The 17,592-nt window shown below is 36.6% G+C and overlaps 2 protein-coding genes across 3 annotated transcripts; one reads left to right on the plus strand and one right to left on the minus strand.

Moving 5' to 3' along the window:
• Window positions 1-275: 275 nt before the first annotated feature.
• Window positions 276-3,573, minus strand: ucmab (upper zone of growth plate and cartilage matrix associated b). The gene is made up of 5 exons (XM_079858464.1): window positions 3,032-3,573; window positions 2,836-2,901; window positions 2,660-2,755; window positions 1,186-1,284; window positions 276-838 (listed from the first exon to the last, which is right to left on the minus strand). Exons 1-5 carry the CDS (start codon window positions 3,318-3,320, stop codon window positions 741-743), a joined length of 648 nt encoding a protein of 215 aa, XP_079714590.1. The 5' UTR covers window positions 3,321-3,573; the 3' UTR covers window positions 276-740.
• On the plus strand, window positions 2,461-17,592 carry hal (histidine ammonia-lyase). Of its 2 annotated transcripts, none has more exons than XM_079858456.1 (21): window positions 2,461-2,926; window positions 6,400-6,679; window positions 6,840-6,900; window positions 7,379-7,406; window positions 7,487-7,561; window positions 7,670-7,742; window positions 8,828-8,894; window positions 9,462-9,499; window positions 9,664-9,789; window positions 9,997-10,136; window positions 10,260-10,307; window positions 11,851-11,998; window positions 12,237-12,332; window positions 12,418-12,476; window positions 13,489-13,569; window positions 13,792-13,857; window positions 13,939-14,104; window positions 14,206-14,340; window positions 15,873-15,981; window positions 16,111-16,180; window positions 16,556-16,980. In XM_079858456.1, the coding sequence occupies exons 1-21, from the start codon at window positions 2,894-2,896 to the stop codon at window positions 16,685-16,687; spliced, it is 2,031 nt and encodes a 676-aa protein (XP_079714582.1). In that variant the 5' UTR covers window positions 2,461-2,893; the 3' UTR covers window positions 16,688-16,980. The 2 variants fall into 2 exon arrangements, with proteins under 2 accessions (XP_079714582.1, XP_079714583.1); XM_079858457.1 differs by having other exon boundaries at window positions 2,888-2,926; window positions 6,309-6,679; window positions 16,556-17,592.

The following is a 17,592-nucleotide window of genomic DNA, read 5'->3' on the forward strand; positions in this document are numbered from 1 at the left end:
AAAGCTGTTTTGATATGATGTGCCCACTGATATATGACCGTGAGAGATTCAAACAGTTTCTGCTCTGAATCTTGCATGTCAGCATGGTCTTCATACCAGCCCTCTGAATTTAGCAGCTACATGCTGGTTCTTTCATTCAGGTCGCAGAAATGATGTAAGCAGTGTTTTCACTTCAGTAGATTTGTTCTGTGATGAGTGTTTTTGGTGTATGAGTGTGTGGTGAGTTGATTTCAATTTTCCATTAAATGCAAAGATAAAACAGTCTTATTGTTGTTCAGACTTATTTGGATAGCTTTTATTCTACCAAAATGAACGGAAAGTAGATTTACAACATGCTTAGACTGCAAATATTTAATAAATGTAATTATACACATTACATTATCTCAGCACAAATGAATAAAATCTGGTTACTTTTTTTTTTTAAATTCTATACCTTGTGCAAAGAATTTTGTCATGCGGGGAAAATGTACCATTTAAACTAACCATAAAAATAAAACAAAAACTGGCGAGTTATTAGTCGTACAGTTAAGGGTTATGAATAGCCTGCATTGGAATAAATGTACATCTTTGTAAAGAACTATAATACATGATTACATACGTCGCATACATGCATATGGCTATAAGTTCTTTCGCGCTAGTGTGTAGCCTACATGTTTATGGCACGCGTTGTGCAAAAAAGCCTTTACAGAAATATGATGTAAAGTAGTACTGTAAAGCTCTCCACCCGTATCCCTGTGGTTTCAGTTCGTGTGTCGGTTGTATTCGTAAGATGGGTCGAGGCCGTCGTGGTGAAACTCTCTCCACTGCTCTGTCTGCGCTCTGGTGCGCTCGTCTTGCTCTGGAGGACGAGAGTAAAAACGGAGGAATGTTAACTTTAACTGTGTATTCAGGTGATTAATGTTATATAAGCTTAAAGTACCAAATTTGAGTAACTGTGACAATTCCGATAGCACTAGACGGCAGCATTACAAATGATTAGTTAGTATAAAAATATATAATTAAAAATAAATAGTCAAAAATTGATGATTTGGTAAATCTGTTTTGTAAAACACAAGGTTCATCTGAGTTCAAGTTGTTTGCGTCAGTGTTGAATGATCTCAGAATGCTAGTACTGCTGCTGTCTGATCCAAAATGGCCGCCAGGTGAGTGATTGATTTGACTTTCTTTTTTTTTTTTTTTACTCACCGTCATCCTCTTCCTCAGCGTAATTCTCAAACTGATTCCTCTGTTCCTCATGATATTCCCTCCTTCTCTCATCCGCGGCCAGCCTCTGTCTCTGTTCAGCTAATGAGACAACATGAGAGAAAGAAAGAGAACGAAATAAAAACAGAAATATGCTCAGACATCAAGAAATAGCCTAAGGTAGCTATGATGTTCACAAATGATCAAACTTAACACAGTAAACCATGGAAAACCCAGTTCAGCCACATAAGAAAGTAAATCATGCTTTAGTAAATCACAATTATAGTCATAATTTCGATTTTATCTCATATTTATGATTATGGAAATGGGCTTCCATAGACAGACCCATTTTTTATTATTATAACATATTTTAACTACAATTATGCAAATGCTTTTGTTTGGATTTCATTGTATTGCACAATTGTATCATCTGATTTAGTGTGGCAGGCAGCACCACCAAGTTATACCATAACCACACATACCAATTAATTTAGCTTTATTTTAAGTCCAAAAAATATAACATATTGATTCCACTTGGGATGTTCCAACCTCTTGTCCTTATCTCACTTTCTGAATACATAGTAATGAATTCCCACAAGTCAGTCAAACATAGTTTTTGGTGAGCCCATAACCATAAACAAACACAGACCAGGTCAAAGCCAAATAAAAGCATGAAAAAGCAGCAGAGCCCCTCCTCCGTTGGCAGGAGCTGAAGACTGAAAGCTGGTTTCTCCAGCCTGCCCTGTGGTTCCAGCTATTTGCTGTGGTTTTCCGTCCTTGCATTCCTCAGCTGGCTCAAAACGCAGCACCTGTGTGGCCAGTGCGAGCAACTACTAAAAGGGCTCTTTATTACTGTTTTACAATAGCAACCCTGACTAAAAGGTTCTAGAAGCCACAACAGTGATGTGATTGATGCTCATTTACTTTACAAGACTTCAGATTGTGACTTTTTAAATATACACTACTGTTCAAAGGTTATGTAATATATATATTGTATTGATTGTATTAATTTAATTTAAACATACAGTAAAACAGTAATATTTTGAAATATTTATAAAACCGTTTTCTTTTTCAATATATTTTAAAATATAAATTATTCCTGTGATCAAAGCTGAATTACTCCAGTCTTCAGTGTCACATGATCCTCCAGAAATCATTCTAATATGCTGATTTTATTAATATGCTGAAACATTTCTTATTCTTATCCATGTTGAAAGTTTGCTTACAGATAATATATTTTATGGACACGTGATACATTTTTATTCAGCATTCTTTGATGAATATAAAGTTCAAAAGAACAGCATTTATTTGAAATGTATATCTTTTGTGACATTACAAATCTTTACTGTCACTTTTGATCAATTGAATGCATCTTTGCAGTATGTATGTATATGTGTATAATATATATATTGTCCATTGTAGTTGACAGCTGCTCAAGGGGTTGCAAGAGTTTTCAAATAAGCACAAATAGCCTCACCGTTTATCTCATCCTGAGTTTTCACAGACCTCCTGCCTCGCCGTTTGAAGAAGCTTGAGGCATCTGACTCTGGCATGAAGATCTTCCTCAGTGCACCTTCAGTGAAGAAGAACATTGATGAGGGGGAAGAACTCGTTGGAAAGATCTGTGGAAACATTGTGGGGTTTTTTGGTCACCTTGAGGATTGGCTGCCTTTGCATCCCTCCTATCTGACACGGCGGCGCTGTCGGCTCCATGGAACACTGTAACAAAGGCAAAATGATTGAGGTAAGTCCAAAATATTTGCCACTCTTTCCAGGTACTGTTGAACCTGTGGTTCCCCACATTAGTAAATCAACACTTCCCTTGGTCAACCACAGTCCGGTTACTCACAGGTGATGGCGGACAGAACAACGAGACAGGTGAGTAGAGCAGGTTGCATCCAGGACATTTTGAAGTTTAGCTGAGCAAGAACAAAGTAAAAGCTGCTGATGTTCTCTGGGACGTCTTGCCTGAGATTGGGCTTGTGGTCATGGGAGCAGTGAAAGGAATTTGACCAGGAGGGTGAAAGAGGGGTGGAGCCTTGGGAATGTGTTGATTTTGGGGTGAGGGGTGGCACCGGAAAGGGACGTTGGCAGGGATCAAGCTCTGCGGGATCTTGCTTGAAGTGATCAAATGACATGGGAATGGTGCAGTGTTTTTTTTTTAGCAAGGCATTTCTGCTTTGAGAATTTATTAATAACACTGCATTGTAAAGGAATGTTCCAGATTTGATACAAGTTAAGCTTAATCGACAGCATTTGTGGCATAAGGTGGATTACGATGGTTTTCAAAACACTCTCTCGTGTGCAATAGCATGTAGGTGTTGATACTTTTTCCTATGCAATGACGTTAGCCAATCATAAAAGGGACCATTTACTGACAAGCCTTAAGGAGCCGCCCCTAAAAAATTCATTTATATTTTTTGCACATAAAACTTAATTAAAATTGTAAGTGTTAATATTAGGGCTGTCAAACGATTAATCGCGATTAATCGCATCCAAAATAAAAGTTTGTGTTTACATAATATATGTGTGTGTATGGAGTATAATTATTTTCTATATATAAATACACACACATGCATATATATATTTAAGAAAAATGTGTTATTTATATATAAAATATTTATATATAATATAAATTATATATAATATAAATATATATACACAGTATATACATGCAAATATTTCTTAAATATATACATGCATGTGTGTGTATTTATATATAGAAAATAATTATACACCGTACACACACATATATTATGTAAAAACAAACTTTTATTTTGGATGCGATTAATCGCGATTAATCGTTTGACAGCCCTAGTTAATATACGTATATATATATATATATATATATATATATATATATTTAATCCATACCATGACCCTTTTAAAAAAATATTTAACAGAAAAGGTTTGTCTAAAATCATGTTAACACATATTGTTTGGTTTTGTGGCTGTGGTATTGAAACAATAATCGGCCTCATTCACTTCCATTGTATGTGCCTGACTATCAGCTGGTTTGCTTTAAAGTCCCCCTGCAGTCAATCATTTGATCCCTTAAAACTCATCTTTGATCACCAAAATTACATATTTAAAAGTTTTTTCCTTGAAAAAAAATTCTTCATGCCTTAAAATAACTTGAATGTAACTCTACACCCTTGCCTCATTTAGTATACGCGGTTCTATGAATATGCAAATTAGCCCCGCCTCCACTCACTCACACAAGCTCAGAGATCCACTCGTTGATGATCACAGGTTGACCTGATTGGTTACAAGGTAGTTTGTGACGTCAGAAACACAAGGGATTTCAAACCGCGTTTTTGAGACTGTATTTGGTTCACTGCAGCTTTAAGGAGAAAAGACTCAGCATGATGTTGACATGAATTTGCACATGGTTTGTCTCACATTAAAAACACCACATAGACATATAAACAACATTAAAAGCTTGATTTTCACCACAATATCCACCATATTTTAGTAATTAACATGCCACATATTCTGCCGACATCAGGACATGTTTCTGCCCCTTAGAGTACCAAAATATGGAGAGTGTTTTGCACCTGAGGGGTGTGATTGACACAAGGGGCTCCTCTCAGGCCCCAGGCGGGAGGAACGTCTGCGGCTCTGTGTTTACTTAGGGGGTTTTTCTAGCTGGAGTCTGGCCAGTGGCAGGACGCAGTGAATGATGAAATTGTAAGGGCCTCTTTCCGAGAGCCTGGGGCCCGGAGAAACTGAGATGAGAGAATATGTAAAGGAAAGACTTGGATGTGGTTTGACTGGATGACAGAGAGAAAAGTTTTGAAGCCGCTGCCAGAATAGGTTGCACATGTCTGCTTAAAATATTCCTCTCTGTCACTGGACAGTCGTAAACATGTCAGAATTGCTGCCTTTTTCTGTCCTTCAAAAGTTTTGCTGGATAAGCTTTAAAGATGTTTGAGTTTTCATAAGTTTATGAAAAATGCAAATAACATTTGTTTAGGACTAATGTTACCAAGAGCGCTAACTGTCTAGATTTACCTGACGCTTTATTTAAAGGGGTCATCAGATCCCCATTTTCCACAAGTTGGTATGATTCTTTAGGGTCTTCATGTAAAGTTTGTAACATACTTTGGTTAAAATTTCTCAATGGTTGTGTAAAACAACACGCTTTTTACCTCCTCAAAAACATCTCTGTTCACAGCGACCCGTTTCAGTGCATGTCTCTTTAAATGATAATGAGCGACTGCTCACCCCACCCCTCTCTTCCATGGGGCGTGTGGACACAATACACGTAAAGTTTACAAATGGCTGAGGGCGGAAATATGCTAATACGGGACAGTCCGTCATTGGTCGTGGGCGGAGCATGAGCAATATGACATCATATAACTCAGAAAATTGTGTTTAGACCAGAAAATTGTGTTTAGACTTTCTGAGGTTTAAAAAAAAAGGAGTGAATGGATTTTTTGATCTATCTATCTATCTATCTATCTATCTATCTATCTATCTATCTATCTATCTATCTATCTATCTATCTGTCTGTCTGTCTGTCTGTCTGTCTGTCCATCGTTCTATCCATCCATCCATCTGTCTATCGTTCGATCTATCCATCCATCCATATTGTTCTAGGTCTGTATGTCCATCTATCTATTATTGGTATCTATCTATCTATCTATCTATCTATCTATCTATCTATCTATCTATCTATCTATCTATCTATCTATCTATCTATCGTTTTACAGTTTTTTTTATTCGCTTTGCTACTATTTTCACAAGTAAGGTGTACATTTTCAAAACTCTTAGTACTAAAATCCAAACTGATCACACTAGTAAATTTGTTGTAATTCAACTTTTTTTTTTTTTTTTTACTCAACTTTTTATGCTGATGTAAATTGTAAGGAAAATATAACATTAGAAAATTGCACATTTAGTAGTCTCAGAGTGGTCTTAAACTTTTTTTAATCAAAATGTGTGTATTTCTGCTGATGGTGGCAAAATTGTACAAGCCACAAACTCAAAGGAAATCACTCAGTCTAACAGTTTGTTGACAGATAGATTCTCGTCTTTTTGAACAGCGTATCGTAACACAGAACCTTTGGTGCAGAGATAACATAGTCAAACACCACCATGTACTCTGTCTTCTGTGGTTAAAGGAGGGGTCCACAGAACAGCCTTTGATTGGCCCCTTACAATTTGAGTACAGCACCCAGTGAAGTGATTTGCATTGCTGATCACACTCCTCAGGTATTAGCCTGTGGTGTTGTTCTGTCATCGGAGATGCCTCGCTTCACGGTCCACGTTCGGGACGAGTGGCTAACCGTCCCATGCAAAGATGCCACCTGCAGCATCAAATGGTTGGGTTTCGAAGCTCTCAAGCGCTACATCAAGAACAAACCCGACAATGGAGGAATCCAGCACATCAAAGATGTGCGTTTTGTGGTCAGAAGATGTCAGGGATTAGGGTTGCTGGACAATGACGATACCATAGAAGATGTGCTTGAGGACAATGACTTCGTTGATCTTGGTAATGTTACAAATATGGCTTATTTGTTCAGTGTTTGTCTAGAGGTTGAACTTCAAGCATTCAGTTCTTGACTGACTTGTTTTAGGCTGTTAACCACGATTACTGAATCCTGTTTTGCAAGATGAGTCAATAACCTGTTATATTTTACTATTATCTTCAGCTATTGAAGGAGACACCATGCCACAAGATTTCATTCCAAGTCAGCCTGGGACGTCACACCTGTATCTTTATATTGTCAGTCAATTACAAATTTTAATTAAATAAATTATATGATACGCTGATTACTTAATCAAATGAATCACAATTAATCATATACACCAATGTTTGCTGAGAAAAGCCTCCAATTAGGATCATTCAAAGACATTAAATGCATATCTCATGCTTACATCTTAAATTGCAGTAAAGGGAAGAAAATCCCTTAATACAGAGTTTTATTTAATATATTTTCATTTTCATTTTTTAAGTAACAGCACTAAAAGAATGCATTAAATTGACAGTGCTTGTTGTTGTTTTATATTAAAACATTTTGCTTATAACTTATGTAATGTTTCACCTGGTCCACATTTGGAATCATTCATTTATTTTTGTACAAAATACGGACTTAAATGTAAATGATTGTCTTTCGGGAAAATCTCTCAAAAGCTACTCAGTAAACTTGAACAACACTGAAAATATCCTTAATATGGATGTTCAAAACAGAATAAGACCATATCGAGAACCAGAGCAAGTAAGTATGAAATATCAGTACAACAAATCCAGCACTTTTACCATCATCAGTCAGTACTAATGACAGCTGTCCGTTTTCAGAACATTTCTCTAGATGGGAACAGCCTGACCTCAACTGATCTGGTGAATTTAGGGAAAGGCCTCTATAAGATTAAGGTGAGTGGGTTATGCTGGATGTCCACAATTGTTTTGTGATTTAAGAATGAACATTTACAAACAATATTTCTCAATGGAAATGCCTTGCAACTGTTATCTGACCCTCAGCTGACCCCAGAGGCCGAGCAAAAAGTTGAGCAATCGAGAGAGCTTCTGGACACCATTGTGAAAGAAAACAAAGGTGAGAATGACATCCAGTCTACAGGAAATACAGGAAAAATATGAAATATTTTTTTACCTGCTCTTAAAACCTGCTCCTGCATTTTGGGTTCCCCAAAGAACCTTCCTGTGAATATATATTAAAAGAACCATTTTTGCTTAGTGTGAAGAGCATTTTAATAATCTAAAGTTCCTTTAGTGCAGTGGAAACATTCCATAGATATTAAATGTTCTTCATGGAATCATCAATTTTTTTTTAGAACAACATTTTTAGACATACATTGAATCCTGAGCGATATCTAGAGACCACATTCAGAATATCATAGATTCTTACAAGTTGGTTATTTTGATTTGGACTAGTACACTGTAAAAAAATATAAATATATTTTGAAAAATATTGTAAAAATGCTATAGTAAAAACATGTTAATTGTTTAAAAATAAGTAAGCTTAACATATATGGTGAAAACCTGTAAATGGCTTAATATCACATTATATGTAATTTTATTAACAAATGTATTGTTTTTGCAAGTAAAATCTATGAATTACCATAAAGTGTAATGGTAAAAAAAAAAAGGTATTCCCAGAATTCTCTGCGTTACACATCACGTATGATTACATTTTTATAAATAATTCTTTCTTATTTGTGTTATCAGTAATGTGCATTAGTGCGTTACATTTTATGATATTTAGTAAATGTTTATTGCATTATTATAGTGTTGTGTATGTTACTCTGATGGCGTTGTGTGTTTATGTCTATGACCCCGTGCACCGTCTATATTTGTTTTATGAACAGGCCGCTTACGATGAACTCTGTTTCATCATGTGGCTTTCTATCGTGCCAACTGTATGGTGGTTATTGGTACATTTTAAGGTAAAAAGGGAGATTTTGGTAGCTAAAGTAGGTATATTAACATTATATCACTTAATGACATATACGGTTTTAAGTTGTAAAATATACAAGCATCCTGTAAAACTGGAAACTGGTATCTATGGTATTTTCTACTGGTATTTTCAAGAGCACAAATATCCTCATTAATATGAAATAGTGGGGGTTTTATAAATATGACTCGACATGATCATTCTTATTTTCTTTTTTCCTTTTCTAGTTGTGTATGGCATCACTACAGGGTTTGGTAAATTTGCTCGGACTGTCATCCCAGTCAGCAAGCTCAAGTATTAATAATTGTTTTCTTCTTTTTTTTTTTATATAATGTTTGGTAACACTTTATTTTACAGTGTTCTTTTAACACATGTAGTTACTGTAGTAATAACTATAAATTATGCATAATATGCAACTAACCCTAAACCCTAATAGGTACATGTAGTTCATTATTATTACTCTTTAATGTATAACTACACTGTGACATGGACAACAAAATAAAGTGTAACCAAATGTTTTCTTACTCTTGAAATCTTTCGCATTTAACTAAGTTTATTTAAAAAATGACTGATTTGTAAATGCAATAGCTAAAATATTGAGCAATGAGCAATATATTTTACAGCATTTATTAGTCTTTGTTAATGTTAGTTAATAAAATAATTAATAAAACAATAGTTCATTGTTTGTTCATGTTAGTTCAAAGTGCATTAACTGATGTTAACTGATATCATTTTTATAATGTATTAGTACATTTTAAAACTATTATTGTTTATTGTTAGTTGGTTAGTTAACTAATGGTATATTAACAAATGAAAGCTTATTGTGAAGTGTTACCAGCATCTCACATATTTCTCTTTCAGGGAGCTTCAGGAAAACCTTCTGCGCTCACACTCATCAGGTGACATATTTTAGTTGTACGAACATGTCTGCATATGTTTTTGTATGACATTTTGAAGATATGTACTCATAAAAATATTCGTCATGAATTGAAACTTTCATTCTATATACATAGATATACTATAATATACTATAATACTATATGATTATTATTTTTGATTATAGGTCTGGGAAGTCCTTTAAGTCCTGAAAGAACTCGAATGCTGCTGGCACTGAGGATCAATGTTTTGGCCAAAGGGTACAGCGGGGTTTCACCGGAGACGTTGCACCGCATGATACAGGCCTTCAATGGTACATTGATTCCTCATTATTTTAACTGAAGAGAGTATTGTTGGGTATTTTTGTTTCTTTGGCACAGCATATGAAACATGGTGTGCCATTTCAAAGAATACTTTTATGGTAGTTGCTGCGTCTTTGAAAAAGTTTCTTTGAACGTCTCCCTCAGGAGATTTTACTCGAGCTGATATTTTGACTATTTTCTTTCTTCTCTCATCTAAGCCTCCTGTTTATCCTACGTCCCGGAGAAGGGTACGGTAGGTGCGAGTGGAGATCTCGCCCCTCTTTCTCACCTCGCCCTCGGCCTGATGGGAGAAGGCAAGATGTGGTCACCCAAGAGCGGCTGGGCGGATGCCAAATACGTGAGCACATTTTCTTTGGAGAGGCTGTGGTTGCAAATCTTTGTCCTAATGATAATAAGACATAAACATATTTACATTTCATTTAGCCTTTAAAGTCACATTTGACCTTTGTATTGCCTGCAGGTATTGGAAGCACATGGTCTGAAGCCCATATCTCTGAAGCCAAAGGAGGTACGGTTAATCCCCCATTGTGCAGTCAACATGTTTATCTCTGTTGACTTAGAGCTGTTTTGTGGGGCAGAACTCAACAAAACAAGTCTGAGCACAAGTTTGTTTTGTCTTTTTGCATTGCATTGCATTGCAAAGGGAACAATTATACGAATTAGAAAAGAAATATTTTAAAAGTGATGCAGCATGAAGGCTTGGCTCTGAGTGGTAGTTTCACAAGCATGTTTTAACTGGAGAGAGTATTGTTGGGTATTTTTGTTTCTTTGGCACAGCATATGAAACATGGAGTGCCATTTCAAAGAATACTTTTATAAAAATGTTTATAGTTGCTGCGTCTTTGAAAAAGTTTCTTTGAACTTCTCCCTCAGGAGTTTATACTCAAGGTAATATTATACTATTATTATACTACTATACTATACTTCCTTCTCTCCTCTCAGCCTCCTGTTTATGCTACGTCAAGCACGTGTTCTGGGTGGTTTCTAGGGCATTGCTATGTTTTTCCTATAGAGTGCAACAGTATGGAGTGAAAACCATTAGATATATACATAGATTCCTCATTAGTGTCTGTTCTATGGGCTGTTATACGTAAGCCATCCGCCATATTGGAACAGTCAAATCAAGTCCATTACCACTTAAGAGCAAGTTGACTGCAGATGTACTGTATATGTGCAATAGACATTAGCAGATGATTTTCACAGCATTTAGTTCATCATTAATGTGATAATTAACATTTTTGATGAAAATTCATTGATTTGTTAGTGTGAGTGATGAACAGTGTCATGTCACCTGTTCCAATATGGCGGACGCGCCAACGTGTCTGGATAGGTTGAACGTGAGATCTACATATACATATCTATGGTAAAAACTCTCCATAAGGAAATTGATTTTTAACAATAACTTCTAAACCTTTAAAGACAGCCCAACTGTGAGCAACGGGGGTGTTAGTCAATGATATTAGCTTCTATTGAAGCCGTTAGCCTGCATTATTTCAACTTGGTTTTCATATATTCGTGTTTAACTGGGGAATTTGTGAAAAACTACATTACACATGATGCTGTACAAGAATTCCACCAATCAGTCGCAACAGGCAAATGCGCCAAAAGAGCTCTTTTTCTACATATGCTCTCTTATATTTGTAAATGTATGCATATTTTGCAATAAACTTCAAATATATTATACGCTGTTCGCAGTGCTTCATGGGACTGTAGTTCTTTCCCTCATTAAATCCGTTATGTACACAGTCTTGTACCTTCGTATTTTTCTCCAATTTTGCTTTAAATCAAAGTTTGTAATGTTGTGATTCACCCTGTAGCTGGTTGGCTTGATTCATGGCTTATTATGCTTTAACGTCCACTGTTGGACTCTGTAGTGTCCTGGGAAGTTTCTACTGAACGTTTACAGTATGTGTCTGCTAGGGCAATTGCTATGTGGCTCCTAGAGTATTCTGTGTGTTTGCTCAGCAGTTCCTAGGATGTTCGGAAGTGTTTGCTAGGTGTTAGTTTTATTCTGTGATAAGAGTGTGTGTAATGTTTATCTCTTTCCACAGGGGCTGGCTCTGATCAATGGGACACAGATGATCACTTCTTTGGGAGCAGAGGCCGTGGAGAGAGCTGAGGCCATCGCCCGGCAGGCTGACATCATCGCTGCCCTGACCCTGGAAGTCCTCAAGGGGACCACCAAAGCCTTTGATAGTGGTGAGGACAAAAATAAGGGTTGTGTAAGCAGACATGTTTACACACTGATTCTCAGTTCTGCAGACAGAAGCTGTAAACACTGCAAGACTTCTCAGACAAAACATTAGTAGGGAGACTAAACATATTTGTGTATCACTGCCTTGCATATAAAGTCACGGTCACTCCTCCAATTTTCTGAGTAATGCAATGCAATGGCGATGTAATAAACAATTTTAATGACAGACCGATTTCCTTACAGATATTCATGAACTGCGACCTCATCCGGGACAGAAGGAAGTGGCCCTGCGCTTCCGTTCCCTGTTAGACTCTGATCACCACCCGTCTGAAATTGCAGGTGAATGCCGCCGTTTTAATATGCTCCATTAAAGCTCATATTTAGCCATTTGGTGGTAACCTGTCTTGCTTTTTTCTAATCGCAGAGAGCCATCGGTTTTGCGACAGAGTTCAGGATGCCTACACTATGCGCTGTTGTCCACAGGTAACATACAGAGCCAATTCTGGGTCACCCTAAATACATTTTTTAAGTGAAAAATAAATATTAGATGGAAAACATAAACTAAAGGACAATTAGAAATGGCAACTAATTCAAATAAGTTTAAGTTGAAGGCTGAAGCACTAAAATGATTAACTGGGAAAAAAAATACTCCTAAATAATAATAAAAACTAATAAAAATGACAAAATCACATTAAAAAAATGCTAAAAACGAACTCAAATTCAAATAAAAGCTGAACATATAAAATTAAAAATCTAATACAAATTACGGTAACACTAAAATAAGACTGGCTGACACACGTGTGAACTATATTTTAATTCAGTTTGTCTTAAATTTGAAAAAAAAAAAATTAAAATAAATTAAGTTCAACCTAAATAATAATAATATTATAAAAAATTAAAAAACTAATAAAAGTGACAAAAATGCATTACAAAATTAAACAAAAATTAAAACAGAAAATATAAAAAAAAATGCTAATTCAAAATATAAATAAAAACTATAATAGTATTAATATGTAATACTAATGGTACGTTTACATGACAGTGATGTACTAAAAACGGGAAAAAAATTCCTTTGCTTTTTTTGCGTACAGACGACAACATTGTCAAAGCGATCCCCGTTCACAAGGATCCACGAAAATGCTGTATTATTCATGTCAGGCCAGTAGTTGGCGATGTCACTTTCTAAAGAAAGACTGCGTCTATAGTTGAACACGTAATACGCATGCGCATGACGTCACCGTTTTCACCCATTCGTGTTTTTGTTGTTTACATGGAGACGATAACGACATAGTTTTGAAAAACTTTCACTTTTATACCCGATTTAAAAAGTTTGCTTTTTCAGGCCGCCAAAGCGATGTTGTCGTGTAAATGAACGGCCAAAACGCATAAAAAGTTTTCCCATTTTAGTTAAAAACGCTGACGTGTAAAAATCCCCTAAAACAACACTGGTTGACACACTTGAACTATATTATTCAGTTTTCCTAACATCTTGCAGGTCCATGGAATCGTCAATGACACAATTGAGTTTGTCAAGAAAATCATCAATACAGAAATCAACAGTGCCACAGATAATCCTGTATCCTTTTTTAATCTGTATATACAAGTTTGAAACCTGAACACTGGCACTCGTCTTGTAGTGTTGCTCATGTCTCTTCAAATCGCCAACTGAAAATGTTTTCCGGACACTTCTCCCAAGAGAATCACTTTGGTGTTAAGGTTTGTCTGGTTAGCTGGTCAGTGCCGTAACTACACCGGCCTCTTCCACAGATATGTACATTTGCCCTTGACTGTGAGTTAGATGGTGTTTGCAGAGAGAGGTGAGACAATATCCGGTGGAAACTTCCATGGAGAATATCCAGCAAAGGTATTTTATCTCACCACAGTAACATTTATTTAACAAAGAGTCTCGACGACGTTTCTGCACATTCTCTTCTTCCATTCTTAGGCTCTCGACTATTTGGCGATCGGAGTGCATGAGTTGGCCTCCATCAGCGAGAGGCGCATTGAACGTCTCTGCAATCCCTCTCTCAGCGAACTGCCTGCGTTCCTGGTCAATGAGGGAGGCCTGAACTCTGGGTTTATGATCGCGCACTGCACTGCCGCGTCTCTCGGTTAGCAAATCTCCTTTACCAAATAGTGGAAAGTTTCATTTTGACTACTGTACTGAAGTCATGTTGACCATTAACTAAAACAGATGCATTTCCTTTTGCAGTGTCAGAGAACAAAGTGCTTTGCCACCCCTCCTCTATTGACTCCCTGTCCACTAGCGCGGCCACGGAGGACCATGTGTCCATGGGTGGCTGGGCCGCACGCAAAGCCCTCAGAGTGGTCGAGCACGTTGAGCAAGGTCCAAAACCCGATATTAACCTCCTGTTTACCCACTGACATCATCCACTAATCAATTTAGCTACAATTTTTTATATTATAGCGCCCCCTACTGAAGCACCAAAGCACAGCAGCACAAATTGTAATAATACGTATAATTTTTCAACACAATCTCATTGCAATTCATAACTATTTTATGTTTTGGTGAATTGGTGGCTAAAAGGTGCGGTCACATAAGCAATATTTCAGTGAAATTGCAGACAAAAAAAAGTCTATTGTCAAGAGCATCGTGATGTATTAAAGGAACTCTCCACTTTTTTTGGAAATAGGCTCATTTTCCAACTCCCCTAGAGTTAAACAGTTGCGCCTGCTGCACCCATGGTACGGCTGCAAAGTTCCTTGATTATTACGCAGGAATGTGAGTCTAGTTCCTTGCCATAGCGGCCTAGAAAATCGCAACTTTTCATTTTCCGTCAGTCTTAATGCACGATGTAACTACAGAAGAGTCAAGTTTTAAATAGGAAAAATATCTAAACTCTTTGGTCATTTTTTTGAAAGAGATGCTAACGGTCTAATCAGATTCAATGATCTATGCTAAGCTATGCTAAAAGTGCTACCGCCAGACCCGGAGATCGGCTGAATGGATTGGAAAACGGTGAAACTCAACTGTTTAACTCTAGGGGAGTTGGAAAATGAGCCTATTTCCAAAAAAAATTGAGTGTTCCTTTAACTCTTTCCCCACCAGCATTTTTGAAAAATTTTCAACAAAAGTTTCATGGCCCCTAAAATACTTTGTTGCATGAATATCTGACCATGCAATATATCAAAAGAAAGAACAGACCCTCTGCTTTTGAACCCCCCAAAAATCATTTTTTATTACATACATTTAATTTATTTATATTATGTGGGTAAGTTTCATAAAAAAGCAACATTTTGAGCAAAACGCAAAGAATTTTTTTGTCAAAGACTATGTTTGGATCGGATTCAGAACGATGATCAAAACACAGATGGAGTAGATCGAGTCCATCAACACCCCCAAAGTTTGCACAGTCCTATAGCTCGTCCTGGGTCGACATTTTTATTCTGTAACGTTTTTATTTATATGTTGTTTAATGTCGATGATCGTGTTATTTGACATAATATGCATCTGCTTAGATAAGCTGCTTCTTCTTCACCTGTGTTTTGATCTGGAGACTCTGAACTCTTTCAGAAGATGCGTATTAGCGGCCCCTACCGCATAATAGTGAAAACATGGATAGCCAGAAAATTCCGTCAATGGCGGGGAAAGAGTTACGTTTAATTTATGTACAAAGCAGCTTTCTGTTGTTCACTGTGGTAAATTTGCATGACCAACTTGAACATGAACGAAACTTTTACGCATAAACGCGAAACCTCCAAATTCCACAGATTCCTATTGAAATGACTGAATTTTTTTAATTTGTTTGTAATTTTTTTACTTTTTGTTTACTGACCTCTGATCTTCAAATACAGAACAGAATATGTAATTTTGGGAGAAATTAAACCTGGATATGTCCATTTTATGTTTCCTTACAGTGCTAGCCATTGAGTTGTTAGCTGCCTGTCAGGGTATTGAGTTTCTACGCCCCCTACGTACAACGACCCCATTGGAGAAAGTGTACGACCTTGTGCGTTCTACAGTAAAGTAGGTTGAACAATGATACACTAACCCCAAAACCTCCAATATATTGAACTTTCAGGTTAATAATTGGCAAACCTTCTTTCATCTGTCTCTTCCTACTTATCTTTGTCTTTTTTCCTCTCTTTTCCTCAGGCCCTGGATGAAAGACAGGTTCATGGCTCCAGACATTGAAGCTGTACATCGGCTTCTCGTGGACCAGAAGGTAAGACTCTATTACTCTGGAAACAAAAACCTCAAAACTCAGTATTAACTTTTGGTGCATGACTGTTTATGCTACAGACATGAATGGTAGCTCACAATTTGAGTCTTGTTGGGAAGAGTTATGCTATTTTTTTCTAAACAATCAGACTTACAAATACTTGTCTGGTGGATCATAAAACAAGTGAAAAAATCCAGACCAAAACATCATATAGACATGAAACACAAAACATCCCAGAAAAACCTAGCAACCACATACTATAAACTACTCAAAAGCTTTAGCTACTCTAGCGACACCCACAAATTTCTAGCATTGCAATGACGAATTTTGCACTAATAACATTCTCACGCCATGTTGTTTCTTGCCTGTTGCATTCAGGTGTGGGACATTGCTGGGCCATACATTGAGAAATATTGTATGGAAATCATCCCAGAATCCCGCCCCTCTTCCCCCACAGCCTTTGCTCTGGACCCGCCCCCATCACCACGGAAACGGGTCAGGCTGGAGTGACAGAGATGGCATCCTGCTGATACTGTTCTCTAGTCTCACATTTAATACATTACCAAGCATTTAAAATGTGTTCATATTTCAGCATATTTCTTATTGTTGTTTTCTTTGAATGGAGTTCATTATAACATGTGAAATGTTTCGGACGGTTCTACTGTATCTTGCCATCTGTTGGTCCTTATGCAGTTCTTCAGTTTCTGAGTGTTTTGGTGAATAAATGTCTTGTGATATCAGTATTTGTTTAGTTTTGTTTTTCTTCAACTTCCCCAGAAGGGATCCCACAGTGACAGCAGGATACAGTCCGTGCCATGTTTTCATTCGGATATTGAAATGTCTATGGAATGATTTCATCAGTTTGGTCTTAGAGGAAATATCTTTGAACTCATGACACAAAGAGGTATTTTGACAGATGGAGGATGTTGTCTTTGTTCTGTGGCTAATCGTCGCCACGTGAAATAGATCAAACACTGCTTTTTGTGGCTTATAGCGAATTCCCCTTTTACTTTTTTTCAACATGTTCATTTTATGAGTGAATGGGTTCTCTATAGGAAACAAATGACATGAGTGTTGCTAGCAAGTTCATTCACTACAAAAATTGTTTCTTGCTTCGTATTTTTGCTTTGCTTTTCATTAAAAATATCCAAAAATTCTTAAATACATTTACTTGAGAAGCAAAATGACTTAAGATTATTATTTTTTTAAATCATCAAAAACAAGTGAGTTTGTTCTTGAAATAAGAAAAAAAATATCTGTCCATGGGGTAAGAAAAATAATACAAATTAAAAAAAATCTTAAAACAGGACTAATTAACTTTATTTAAAAAAATATGTATTTGTATTATTTTTCTTACTGTATGGACAGATATATTTTTTTGTTTTAAGCATAAACTCGCTTGACAGTCACTCGAA

Source organism: Squalius cephalus (assembly GCF_949319135.1).
Source record: "Squalius cephalus genome assembly, chromosome: 23".
NCBI classification, from domain to species: Eukaryota; Metazoa; Chordata; class Actinopteri; order Cypriniformes; family Leuciscidae; genus Squalius; species Squalius cephalus.

Excerpts from the sequence above, each read along its gene's own strand:
- hal (XM_079858456.1), top strand. The coding sequence starts at position 2,894 with ATGGAACACTGTAACAAAGGCAAAATGATTGAG. Across the intron at positions 6,901-7,378 it reads CAGCCTGGGACGTCACACCT|AATAAGACCATATCGAGAAC; the intron begins GTATCTTTATAT and ends TGTTCAAAACAG. Across the intron at positions 7,407-7,486 it reads CATATCGAGAACCAGAGCAA|AACATTTCTCTAGATGGGAA; the intron begins GTAAGTATGAAA and ends GTCCGTTTTCAG.
- ucmab (XM_079858464.1), bottom strand. The coding sequence starts at position 3,320 with ATGTCATTTGATCACTTCAAGCAAGATCCCGCAGAGCTTGATCCCTGC. Across the intron at positions 2,902-3,031 it reads TGTTCTGTCCGCCATCACCT|TGTTCCATGGAGCCGACAGC; the intron begins GTGAGTAACCGG and ends CCTTTGTTACAG. Across the intron at positions 1,285-2,659 it reads AACTCAGGATGAGATAAACG|CTGAACAGAGACAGAGGCTG; the intron begins GTGAGGCTATTT and ends TTGTCTCATTAG.